At 38.9% G+C, this 13897-nt stretch overlaps 1 protein-coding gene across 1 annotated transcript in view; it reads left to right on the top strand.

The window, feature by feature from the left end:
- The window catches only part of NTRK2 (neurotrophic receptor tyrosine kinase 2), a 312980-nt gene that overhangs the window by 30628 nt on the left and 268455 nt on the right, over positions 1-13897 (top strand). Inside the window, exons 5-8 of the mRNA XM_023763642.1 lie at positions 4904-4978; positions 5090-5161; positions 9511-9579; positions 11982-12136. Of these exons, the coding sequence (XP_023619410.1) occupies positions 4904-4978; positions 5090-5161; positions 9511-9579; positions 11982-12136 (371 nt within the window). The remainder of the gene's footprint in view (positions 1-4903; positions 4979-5089; positions 5162-9510; positions 9580-11981; positions 12137-13897) is intronic.

Below are 13897 nucleotides of genomic sequence, written 5' to 3'. Positions count from 1 at the left end.
AAATTCAATACCTTTTTAAAGTTTGCATTAGTTGTTTTATATTATATGCATATATTATTATGCATTTTTCCTCCTTTAACATGAAGATTACTTTCTGCTCAAATATAAAGATCTGGTTCAATTCAACTTATGAATTTAACACATCTTACTTTTTTCAGTTTTTTAAATTTATTTATTTTTAATTTATTTTAAAATATATTTTTATAGATTTCAGAGAGGAAGGGAGGAGGAGAGGTAGATAGAAACATCAATGATGAGAGAGAATCATTGTTCAGCTGCCTCTGGCACACCCCACACTGGAGATGGAGCCTGCAACCTGGGCATGTGCCCTGACTGGGAATCAAACTGTGACCTCCTGGTTCATAGGTTGATGTTCAAACACTGAGCAACAGCAGCTGGGCTTTTAAAAAAATTAAATTTATTAAAGTAAAATTGGCTAATACCATTATATAAATTCAAGGAGTACATTATAATTTGATATCTGTATATTTTATTGTATGCTCACCCCCAAAATACAATTTCCTTCTGTTACCGTGCATCTGACCCCCTTTCCCTAATTCACCATCTCCCTACCGCTCTCTCTATGTGGTAACCAGCATTCTGTTGTCTGTATCTGTGAGTCTGGCTTTCTTTTTTTTTTTTTTTTTAAATATATTTTATTGATTGTCTACAGAGAGGAAGGGAGAGAGATAGAGAGTTGGAAACATCGATGAGAGAGAAACATCGATCAGCTGCCTCCTGCACATCTCCCACTGGGGATGTGCCCGCAACCCAGGTACATGCCCTTGACCAGAATCGAACCTGGGACCCCTCAGTCCGCAAGCCGACGCTCTATCCACTGAGCCAAACCGGTTTCGGCGAGTCTGGCTTTCTTTGTTTTGTTACTTTTTTGTTTTATATTCCACATATGAGTGAAGTCATAAGGTTCTTGTACTTTTCTGTCTGATTTATTCCACTTAGCATAATACCTTCAAGATCCATCTATGTTGTCACAAACGACAATGTTTCATCTTTTTTTTTTTATGGCTGAGTAGTTTCTGTATTGATGGACACTTGGGTTGTTCCCAAGTTTTGATTCTGACCGTAAATATAGTGAATATTCATGTATATGTCTCCTTGTGCGCATGTGTGAGAATTTCTCTTGGGTGAATACCTGGAAATGGAATAGCTGGGCTATGAAGTATGCCAATTTATAATTTTCTAGGATACTGGTTAATTGCTCTTCAAAGTGGTTATACCAATTTCTTCTCCCTCCAACAATGTAAGAGAAATCCTTCACATCCTTAGAAATGTTTTATCTTGCCAATCTTTAAACATTTTGTCACTCTAGTGTGAGAGGAATGTCATTATTTAATTTGCATTTCAGAGTCCTTATAGTGTGAGCAGTTTTTTAAATATGTTTCTTGGCCATGGAGTTTCCCCTTTGTCAATTGTCTGTTATTAATTTCACTGGCTTCTTTCTAGACCTGTGGTTGCTCAATGGTAGTGAAGGATAGTTCTTAGGGGTAGATTTCATGATCATATAACCAGCAGCTATCATGTGGGCACCTCTGCAGATGGTAACTTATGAAGGGGAATTCCTGGCATCTGAGAGGACACTTGCCGACCTTTTAATATAGTTCTGTTGATTTTTCCATTTTGAACAGGAGAAAAAAATCATTATTTATCTAAGAAATTCCTGTCTCCACAGTGGAAGAGTATTCTCTAGTGACCATTTTTTCATAATTTTATATGGTTCTTTTGATGGTTTTCCACAAAATCGCCTGTCTAGTCTTAGATCTGAGAGGAGTTACGTTTTGCTTAATGTCTGACTTATTTTCATCTCATGAACACTATAAATTTACCATTGACCAAATTTGTGTCCCATTCCTTCTTTTCTTGGGCATTGGTGACTATAAAACCTAGAAATAAGCTTGTGGCTTTTTTCTAACAAGTATACACATTTTAAAACCTAATTTTTAGCTCCATTGATGTCTCTGCCCTTGCTTTTCTTTCTTGTATGACTTCCATTTTTATTTATGCTAGTTCACTGTATTTTGTCGAGTACAACTAGGGAGTTCATGAATTAAAAATCTGGTGTAATCAATGTGTTTCTCTCACATAGATGTTTCTTTCTCTGTTCCTCTCTCTTCCACTCTCCCTAAAAAATCAACAGAAAAATATCCTCGGGTGAGAATTAACAAAAATACAAAACAAAACAAAAGCCCTAGCTGGATAGAGTGTCAACTAGCAGACCAAAGGGTCCCAGGTTCGATTCTGGTCATGGGCATGTACCTTGGTTGCAGGCTCCTCTCTGGTTTGGGCCCTGGTCAGGGCATGTGCAGGAGGCAACCGATGGATGTGTTTCTCTCACATCAATGTTTCTTTCTCTGTTTTTCCCTCTCTCTTCCACTCTCCCTAACAGTCAATGGAAAAATATCCTCCGGTGAAGATTAATAACAACCCCTCCCCAAATCTGGTGAAAAGTGTAAAAAAAATAAAATGAAGGGCATAAATAACATAAAGAGAAATGCTCTGTGCCTCAGTTGATTAAGGACCTGTTGGTGTTGGGCCCCTGTCATAAGCATGGAGGATACAATGATGTCTAGACAAAGAGAGTTGAGATTTTCAGAACACTGACAGCCACCATGCTCGGGCAGCTATAAGGAGTGGATAGGTTTCTCTGAAAATCTTGATTGTGAGCCCAAGTGAAACCTTACCCCACACTACTTACCTTTTTTACCACGATTGCATGGAAAAAGCATTAAAATTTAGGGCTCCCTGGAATCCATCTCTTATTGGGAGATAATTTGGAAGGAGGTCACTGTGTTCTCTATTAAAAATGTTAGTGGAATGAAAATCTTGGAAAATGCATTTAATGTGTGATAATTTTAAGCATTTAATAAAAACTCTTGATGTTGAAAATTGTTGTTTGAGCATTAGGTTGGAGTCTTAAAATGTTTCCTTCTGCGTGCGGTAGAAAGAGATAAGAGAATGAATCCTTTCTGCACATCTACTAGTATTAAGTGCCAGGCCCTGGGTGTCAGGGAGAACCAAGATCTTTGAGTAGAAGATGGCTTTCTACCTTGGAAGTTGCATTTTTATATAATGGGGATAATGTTCATGTGAGTCCTTTTAAAATTATTTCTCTTTGGTGTAATTTTATTCCCTCAGAGCATTTACTCATTTATTTCTAAAATTTGTTTTCTAGAAATGGGTGCACCAACTCTTACCATAAATATTTTTTGTTTCATTTTTGGATTAGGTGGAAGGGACCTATAGATGCTGCATCTTCTCTCCAATTGGTTACTTTCAAATTTTTTCCCATTTTAACTTATGTTGGTAACAGCAGGATTATATATTTGTTTTCAGCATCTTAATTGCAATATTTTATGTATCTTAATGAAAAAGAAAAAAAAATGTATCATAGCACAACTTCCTATAGTGACTTTAGAGCTCTAAGGGTTGTCAATACATCCATTAGGATATCCATCCATCCATCCATCCATCCTTTATCTGTTGAATAGCTACTTTGTGCAAGGTACTTTGGTAGATGCGGTGGTGTATATTAAGAACTGTAAAACAGGAGCCACTGTCTTCAAAGTGGTTTTGATCTAAGAAAAATGGACAGACAGGTTCTTGACTATCACAAGGAAATTCCATGGAGACAATTTTAACAGCTTTGTGTTTGTATTACTGCGTCTATATTCTTGGTCATAGGTGACAGAAATTCAGAACAAACTTCACTTAGTGGCATCTGACCTCAGAGATAGCTGGATTCAAAGGCTCAAGTGGCATTTTCAGTGTTCTATCTTTTTTTTGTATCTCCTATCTCTCTTCTGTGTGTGAATTTATTCCTGGATAGTCCCCTCATGGCAGAAAAATGGAAGCCCCATCCTGTATAATCTTTCAGCTATCACCCGAGAGAAAGAGAGAGAGAGAGAGAGAGAGAGAGACAGAGAGAGAGAGAGAGAGAGAGAGAGAGAGAGAGAGAGAGAAAGAGAGAGAGAGAGAGAGAGAGAGAGAGAGAGAGAGAGAGAGAAAGAAAGAAAGAAAGAAAGAAAGAAAGAAAGAAAGAAAGAAAGAAAGAAAGAAAGAAAGAAAGAAAGAGAGACTGACTCTGTCTGGACCAGCATTCATCTATTTAATTTTAGGGAGGATTCTCATTGGTCTAGTTGAGGTCACATGACCAAGTCTAAGCCTATCATCATGATCAAAGGGATGAAATTCTCTGTCCAGCCAGAGTCACCAGTTTATTCCTATATTTGAGGCTTTGGGAGGTAGAGGAAGGTTCTTACAGAGAGTGCACTAGAGCCATGTGGGGTTTGTGAAATGTGTTTCCTGAAAGGAAAAATTGTTATTGTTACTGACAAAGGCAGAGAGAGGGATGCTGGGCCAGGAAAAGAGAAAGTGGGGAGGAAGGGAGGGAGAGAGAGAAAAGGGGAAGGGAATCTGCTTCAATGTTTTAGGAGCTAAAAGGAGGGAGTGATTGCTTCTCTTGGAATGTGAGGAAAGGTGTCATTTGTCTTGCTTGTGATGATGCCAGCATCCCTGTGGCTGTTGCCATAAGGGTGAACTGCCTTTGAGAGACTTGGAAATGAACGCATTTCCAAGTTATTTTCACCTCTATGCACAGGGTGAAAGGGGAGGGAGACTAAAATTGTTAGTTGAAAGAGTGATAAAAATTAAGAAAAATGAAGCCTGGTGAACCTGTCATTGACCTTGACACCTACTCAATCCTGGTTTCTTCTCAATCACACTTGCTTTTGCTCCCCTAGCTAAATTTTTTTTTTTTACATGGTGGGGTTAGGTTGGGTGGGGAAAGATCACGTTGAGCACTGTGGTAAGATTGTACGGATGTTACCCATTCTTTTATGTTCTGTCTACATTCTGAGTCAATGGTTTTCACTCTGCTTTTTTGCAGTTACATTGCAAATCAGAAAAGGTTAGAAATCATCAACGAGGATGATGTTGAAGCTTACGTGGGACTGAAAAATCTGTGAGTACTTGGGACTTGTGTACTTAATCTCAGAACTTCTTCTCATGTTCTATTAGAGTTAGGTGGCATTTGTCGATTAATTCTAACATGCGTGCAATTATGTTTTCATAGGACAATTGTGGATTCAGGATTAAAATTTGTGGCTCATAAAGCATTTCTGAAAAACAGCAACTTACAGCACATGTAAGTAAAAGTTGTCTTTTGCTTCCCCAGGCCCAATTTACTAAAAATTTGCCTCTCTGCTTATATTCCTTCTTTTCCAACTCTAACCCCACTTTTTAAAAATTAGTATAACTGTGACAAAAGCTTAGAATCATTATCTTTGACTTCTGAATAGCGTTAGAGGGGTATTAGAACAGCCTGTTTATTCCCTTTCATGAATTTCTTGGCCATTTCCATCTTGGACAGAGCAATAGGCCAAGGCAAGAATCTGATGTGAAAACTATGTCCTTGATTCTTTTCCTTGGAATCATGACATTGCCTGGAAGACACTAAACCAGTGGAATGGAAAGACACTGACTTGGCCATGGCCTTTTCAGGGAGCTCACAGTTACTAATGCCTTGCCCCCCCACAATAGGTCCTCTTTTGAAGTTTCATTTTAAAAAAGCTATCTGTCATGATTGACAGAAGTGGAGAAACGTCAATCATGGGACATGCCAAAGGTTCAGACAATTATTAACAATAGCAAATGCTTCCCCTGAAGTCATGTTGAAGCTTTGTCAGCTGAAGTCAAGTGTAAATAAATAGGGACAGTGGGAGCTCTTAGGCTGCTGGCTGCTAAATCCTGTTAGATGATAACACTTAGTCAACAAGGTGTGGCCTTTCAAAAAGGTTTCATCATTAAACAGAGAATCACCCACTCCTAAGCTCAGACTGGTGTCCCCATGTCCTGATTTTCAGTGGGACCTTCTGTTGGAGGAATGTCGCCTGCATTCATTGGGCCTTTGGTGCTTTGCAAATTATTTGTAACAATACCTTATGTGTCTCATAGTCACCTGCATTATCTCACTTGGTTTTTCTAACACGTGGTAGGGAAAATCATTTTTATTCCCATTTCATGGACAGAATATCAGACTGAGGAAGATGTTGGACTTTCTCAGGTACAGAGATTGAAAGTGACAGAATTATGACTCCAGGACTTGCTCCTGGCCATGGTCTTCCAATAAGAGTACAGGAAATAAAATCTGTGTCATCCCTAAGATTCAAGGATCAGCGTTCTGGTAACATCTGTCCTCTTTCTTTTCTTGGGGAGACTAGTTCCCCAATGGATTTTCAGGCCGGTTGTAAAAGAAATCATTCTCTTAGAGCAGATTGCCTGGGCTCTCTATGGAGATTTTTGATATTATGAAAAACCTTAATTTCATAAAGCCACTAGGTTGACTTCATATTTTATAGGTGGCGTTAATGATGAAGTCAATTTAAAAATAAAGCCTATGGAATTAAGATAAAAAGCATTTGGCAAAAATGTGACAAAACTCCAAGGAACTTTATTAACACATTTCACTAAATGCTGTTTGGCACCATCTCTGCAGTCAGTTTGCCTGAACAAGTCTGATGGCTGCGTAGGCCTTGACAGCATAAACAAGAGAGAAGCTGGAGAGAAGAAAAAAGGCAAAATGCTCTAATGCGGTCACATGTATTAATGACCTCAGTAGTTAATTCTGGTATTTTCATTACACCTGACTTTAGACCCTAATTGCTCAACAACCACATTTTACTGGCTGTTTTACCAAATCATTTCCCCTACTGTTGTGATTTTTGTTTAGTGAGCTAGGATTAATTGTAGTGTTAGTAATAGACTAGTTTATTTCTTTATTGTGCCTCTTATATTTTCCCTACTTTCCTTGTTGCAAGCTATTTCTAGGAAACCAAAGCTACCTTGTGTATTTTTGCTACTATATGGTAGAATACTTTTAATGGCATTCTATATATAAAGCCCAGCATTTTCCCTATCTTCCAAAGATGTGCCATTTGAAAATAGGAAACCAATGAAATAGGCCTATCCTATACAGTTTCATTAAAAGCCAATAATTTGGAAGCCCAGTCACTGGGCAGATTGATATTTGTAGGCATAGTTACACAGTAAGGCTAGTGTTCAAACTGTTATGAAGGAATCATGACATGTCCATAAGCTTCATTGATTTATGTCATGAAAGAGGCTCTAATCACCCAACTAAGGAATTAAATTAAGTTGTTGGCTTTTAAGGATGGTGGGGAGGGAGGGGAGAATCAAGTCAAGTGCTTGCCTTTCCAGACCTTAGTCCCAACCTCTGTTTAAGATCAAGAACTTGGGGCAACTGGCTTCCTCTTCCCTGATTTCCCACAAGTAAATTTCACCCTTAACTTGAATATCAGCATCACGGGTGACAGTGAGCTAGGAAGGAAATGTGTATCAGAAGCTGTTTCTTGATGTCCCTGGGATATGCTGATTATTTCTGCTAGTTTCTCCTATGGTATAAAATCCTGCACAAGAGCATTGCACTTGGGGTTTAAGGAAATTCAGATTGGCCCCTGTCTCTCACTTTCAGCACTCCCCTCCACCCTGCTCATATTTGCAGGCCTGGGGACTCTCCAGAGGCCCTGTGACTGGTCACTGAGTTTATTTCTTGGTGCCTTCATTCCTGCCTGTCGCCCGAGAACCCAGAGACTGTGAGAAAAGCCAGCATTTGTGTTTTCCAGGGGCTTTGCAGAGGTGCTAATTAGCTCCTTTGCAAAGTCCTATAATCAAACAGTAAGAGGATTGTGGATTTTTTCCCCTCTCCTCCTCCTTCTTTTTGGCTTTTGGCCCCAATAATAAGTATGGTTCATAAAACTCATCTTGTTCTTTGGCACGTAACCCAGCTCTGGGCTGTGCTGCTGGCAGCCCAATAGGGGCAGCTGCGCCCGGTGCCGGCTCGCTGGCTGACCCGGGAACCTTGACAATAAGTATCATTTTTCTTTGCTCCTCTCCTGTTCTTCTTGGAAGGAAGGGCAGGTTCCCCTGTACTCCCCTCCCCACCCCCCCAGAAGGCTTGGGATTTCTGATGAAGATGAAAATATTTGTGTCTCCAAGACTGTGGGGAAGATAGGCAGATTGACTTTTCAATGTATAATACTCCAATGAAAGCCATTCTTAATTCACATTCCAAAAGAAAAAATTTATGTAGGCACATTTTTTAACTTCCTGGCAGAGATTTTTTTCATGTCGGGGAGCATTCCATGTTCCGTGTGAAAGAGAAGATGGATGCATAGAAGGAAGTGGGCTCCCTTGTGTAGGTAGGGGTTTGGGTGAGTGGAAATGCCAGTATAGAATAAGGCTGGGAGTGGACACATACATACATCCTTGAATTATGTGGCACAAAAGTGGCCCTTTCTATATTCATCAGCTGCCTAGTTTGAGATCATGCATTAGCTCCTGGGTTGTAACCCCTTTCTGAAGGAGACAGGTCAGACACACCCAGATACTTTTAACTTATGATTTTGTTACGCTGTTTGACCAGCCTCAGGTCAGGGTCCAGGATTACTGTCACCCTCAGATCTCCCATTCTTATCTGACTCTCAGCCCAACACTCACTCTCCTGAGCAGGAAACGGATACTGAAGGGCTCATTGCAGTTCATTGAGATGTTGGCTGTTTTTGTAAAAGTTGGTGTTTATTTTATATTCATATTACTTACTAAACACATGTCTAGAGGACCAACCACTGGACACTTTTTAAGTAAATTCAACTAGTAAACAAATTCACAGAGGGAGTCAGCTGCCAGGATTATGGCTTAGAATTTTCCAAATCAAGGTCTCATAGCATTGATCATTGGAAACTGAAACTCTTGCCCATTGAAAAGACTACATGTTTGGAACATGTAGGTAAATTCAGTATTATTTTTCCCATATATGACATCTTTTCTTTGATTGGTCCACATCTTAAAATGACATATCGTTAGAATAGTTCAAGAAAAATTCTGACATACTCCTCCTAATCTTCTGTTGTTCTCTTCATGGCATTATCTAGTTATTAGAAATTTTATAGAAATGATCTCAGCAGAGTTTATTAATCAATAGCTGTTTTCTTTCCTATGAGGATGTGTTAAATCCAGTTCATATCCAGAGTTCTGTATGTCACATAACTTCAAAATATTCATGACACTCATTTTAAAGCATCTTTTCTCTCTGGTGATTTTATGGTTTTAAATTAAATTAAATTTAATCTTTCTATTATTTGTTCAAAAGGTCAGAAATCTCTAGGAGGTATATAACTTGGCTCTGAATCAGCATATGAAAAATAAGCTTTTGGGTAAAAAAGAGACATAACATAGACAATAGGAAAATTATGTTCCACCCTCTGCTCTCCCACCCCCCATTGGCAAGAATGATAGGTAGGAGAAGCAGGAAAAACTAAACTATCACTTCTGGTAAAAGAAAGAGATGATTGGGTTTAAGTAAGGCATGGGCCATGATCAAATAAAATTATATTGTGAAAAAAATCTCAATTTGAATACTTTATTTCTGAAATATATCATTTTAGATTCACATTTAATCTTTTTTATTCCTTTCAGCAATTTTACTCGAAATAAACTGACGAGTTTGTCTAGGAAACATTTCCGTCACCTTGACTTGTCTGAGCTGTAAGTAATGATTTTGTGTTTGGTGAAAATTTTTTCAAGGAAAAGGGCAATTAAGTAAAATTCTTGAAAAATGATTTCTCAAGTTTTAGTTACTTGTATTTTTTTCCTTAAGAAGACAGAATTGAGTAATAAAAATTAGAAACCACAATAGTAATATATTGTTTATGATAAGTTTCAATGTTTTTACATAAATGATTTATTTTGTAATGGAGGGAAAATATTTAAATGTGTTGATGACTAATAGCCAGAATTTTCAAGTGTGTTCAATTTTTGTGTTATCACCATGAAGCAGATGTAAATTGTTGACATTCCTAGGGTTAAAGGTGCCCAAAGAACCCTGCAGCAGAGGTTCAGTGTAGCAGAGGTGGGCCAAAATGGACAAGGCCTTTGAATACCAGGCAAAGCTTTTGCTTAAACTGTATGTGGCCTGAGTTGTAGGGTCTACCCCATTCACAAGGAAATTGGGCAGATTAGAAGATGTCACTAGTGGAGCGACAGCAAGCTAATTGGTAGCAATGAGGGTTACATGATGAAAGTCTTAGTGATTGGCAATGATTTTGAATAAACTGAATTCAGGTAGTTGAAGTACTAGGTTTCTAACACAGGAGTAGACAAATGAAAAACTTAAGGAAGATACACAAAATAGAATAAGATACTCTGTAAAAATTTTAAGCATCACTGCAGAAAATTTTCTTGCTTGGTTAAAAATTAGAGTTCTGATTCCAAATTCACATGTCTCAATATTCTCCCTGCAACATATTTAATGAATTCATTCAACAAATGTTAATTGTGTGCCTGTTACAAATCAAAGTAACATGATAATAGGCCATGGTGATAAAAGATCTCTGCGGTCCAGGATTCTGCTATGTGGTGGGAGAGGTAGAAGTCTAACATGCACATGTAATAATAATCACTTCAAAAGGAGTTTGCACAGTGAGCTAGAGGAAGAAGCCAGTTGTCCAGCATTATGTGGTCATAGGAATATCGTTACATGTATAGCTGAAGATCCCCTGTCTTCTTTATCCCCTCTGATGATTCAACAGACTTTCTTTTTAGAATGATTCTTTAGTTTTTCATGTACTCAGACTGCCAGGAAATAGCTTGAATTAGTGGGGCTTAAACATTGTGGATCTCCTCTGCATTGTATTCCATATCTAGTCGCGCCAAATCTTATTTTGGTGTTGGAGGGATACATGGAGGCCATCAAGCAGACACAAATTAAAGAGTCTGCCATGATCACATTTCCCCAAAGAAATTCCCAGAAAAGTCTCCAGGGATCCCTGAGATTCTTAGAACCCGACCAGAAAACCACAGGAGTAAATGATGCCGCAAAGCCCAGGTCCGGTCCTCACGGAAATCTTAAGTATTGTGGTTAATTCCAGGCAGAGCCTATGTAACGATTTTAAATGGCCTCATTTAAAGGCTCATTACCATAAATGGAATTCGTCTTAAATAGGCCACTGAGTATTATAAATAAGCATTTAAAGATTTTTTTCTTGTGGTTTTTATTTTCCTCTTGACTATTTCCTCCTTCACCAGTCGCAGGCCACAGGAGTCCAGGCAGCACGGCTGAATGGCTGAATGGTGGCTTTCTCTCAGCAGATCTTCTCACAGTGGGCTTAGAGGCTCAATCTGGAGCTCACTGCCCTTGCTTTCTGAATTCCTGAGCTTGGTGTGTGTGTGTGTGTGTGTGTGTGTGTGTGTGTGTGTGTGTAGCCATGTGAGCACGTGCGCACATGCATGCCAGAGGTCCAAGAGCTCCCTTGGAGATTGTCTCTCTCACATTCACTCCACCTTTCTTGCATCAATCAAACGAACTGTGGTTGCAGAAAGCTGTGAGCACCACCTGATTAGCTCTCACACTTCAGTCCTAGCATTGGATTTACAGTCTCATTTTAAATGAAGATGACACTTTTCTGCCCCCCACTGAAGTTTGAACTTATTAAATAACACTTCGATCTCTAGCCTGACCAGAAATAAGTATGGTGGTATTTCTGAAAACTTACTGTTGGCATCTTTACTTAAGATCTTCTTAATAACTGTATAATAACAGTAATAAAATGGTTACAGCACCTTATTTCCCCTCATTTTATGAGACACACTCTTTTTTTCCTACATTACAGCTATTTCTGTCCTTATCTTGTTTCCCTATTATTCTGAAAGGTCTTATATCACTTTGCATCTTTTAGCCTTTACAGTGGTGTTTGCACACAGCAGAAGCTCAGTAAGCATTAGATAAATTAACGAATAATAAGTAGTTACTAATATGTTTTAAAGGTAGGTATGACTTTCAAAGATGGCTGGTTAGAAAGAATTCATAATTTTGTAGTGCTTCAGGAACATGAATGTAGTTAAAATAAAAAAAGAGAAGCCTGACTGGGTTTCATTTTTGTTCCATGTAGGATCTTGGTGGGCAATCCATTCGCATGCTCCTGTGATATTATGTGGATCAAGACTCTTCAGGAGAGTAAATCCAGTCCAGAAACTCAGGATTTGTACTGCCTAAACGAAAGCAGCAAGAATATTCCCCTGGCGAACCTGCAGATCCCCAATTGTGGTAATTCACTTTTAAGTCAATGAGTTCTAGTTGCTATTAATTATTCTAATTGCCTTGGTGTGGTAAAGAGTCTGGGAAGATTACCACTACCCAGATTTTATACAGTATGCTGTTATGTCTCCAATGAATTGGGCAACATTTGTGTGCAGTGTGGAGAAATCATTTGGGAGCAACTTTGCTGAACATTTTTTGCAAGTAGAATATTAATTTTGAATGAATGACTTTAAAGTGCACAGAGAAAAAAAGCACACACTGTATTCCTTTGTTTCTTTGTTCATTCGTCCGTCCATCCATCCATCCATCCATCCATCCATCCATCCATCCATATATCCAAAAACTATCTGCTAAGAGTGCAGTACTCCATTGGCCACATACAGGCAGTCCTCGGGTTATGTCAGACTCGACGTACATTGTTTCGCGGTTACGTCGCCATCTCCCATTTACAGTATTTATTAAAAAAAAAAAGTTCAGTCATTTCGACGTATGTACATATGTGCTTTATGTTTTTTTTATTATTTATTTACCACAAGTAAAGGTCAGGAATTGTTATCTTTCTTTTAAATTTTTTTTACTGTTTCACTTCATTACTGCTGTGCATGTGCTCCAAGTGAGTGACTGGGTGCTTATGTAGGTGGATTCTGACTTATGGCGAAAATCGAGTCACATCACACCACAGAAACGGGTCTCTGAGGTAACCTGAGGACCTACCGTATATACTTGGTTGGCCCTCAGGCCATGTAGAGGGAAGGCTTTCAAGGCGATAAAGTGTCCTGGAAGCATAAGAAAATGCAGTTCAATCCAGATGCCAGATGTCTATGTCTCTGGATGGGGCTCCTCAGATTTTCCCTTACAAGTGCTTTATCCCATGTCTAAGTTCAAAATCTCTTCCTTTACCCTTGTCCCCACTCCTCTCCTCAGCATTTACACCTTCAGAATTTAAAATGGCACCATGTGATGAAATCACAGCTCTCTGTGAGGACTAGTGTGTTTATAGGGAAGTAGAATCCAAGGGTGCCTGTTAGGATTTTACTGCTAAGGGCCTCTGGGACATACCTCTACAATACTCACATATTCATATTATTCCTCTGTTGAAATTTTAATCAGTTAGTCAACCAGTTAAACAGTTCACAATGATATTTGATTTTCTGGTCTAGAGGTGACTCAGCAGGAAACTAGGTAGCATTGGTTCTCCACCGCCCTGAGGAATCTTCATATTGACCATAAACATCCGGTTCTTTGTTTTCAGAGGACCCTATTGTTTGGGGTCAGTTTTCATTTAAGGAAAATATAGCTGCTGCTTATTTTTAATGAGAATGTAATGAAAGGAAAGATAAGTGTTCACTTCTGACCCTGAAGGAGCTTAGAAGACAGCAGTTACCCTTCCCACAGATTTTTCTGTAATAACCAGAGATGTTTGGCTTTAGAATGGGAGAATCGGGCTTGGTTCCCTTGCCAACTTCCCTCAGCTTTCTTTGCTAGCCAAGGGTGAAAATAACAAACACTTTTAATATATATCTTTTCCTGATAAGAAGGTAACTGTTCTCTGTTCTGGCATAAATTTGTGCTGCTGAGAGAAATTGCCTAGAGGGACAAGAAATGCAATGTTGAGTCACCTGGCCTCTTGGCCAATTCCCAAATCCCCACGGCTGTTGTGACCACATTGGTTCAGCAACCACTGAGAGGAAAAAAGAGAAAGCATCTAACTCCTGCTCCGATTTCACAAACTGCACTTAGTAGATGTCTGTTTTGCCCTTGCCTGAA

Source organism: Myotis lucifugus, unplaced genomic scaffold, assembly GCF_000147115.1.
Source record: "Myotis lucifugus unplaced genomic scaffold, Myoluc2.0 scaffold_295, whole genome shotgun sequence".
Classification (NCBI taxonomy): Eukaryota; Metazoa; Chordata; class Mammalia; order Chiroptera; family Vespertilionidae; genus Myotis; species Myotis lucifugus.
The sequence above is the reverse complement of the archived record's forward strand: the minus strand, read 5'-3'. Positions and strand labels throughout refer to the sequence as shown.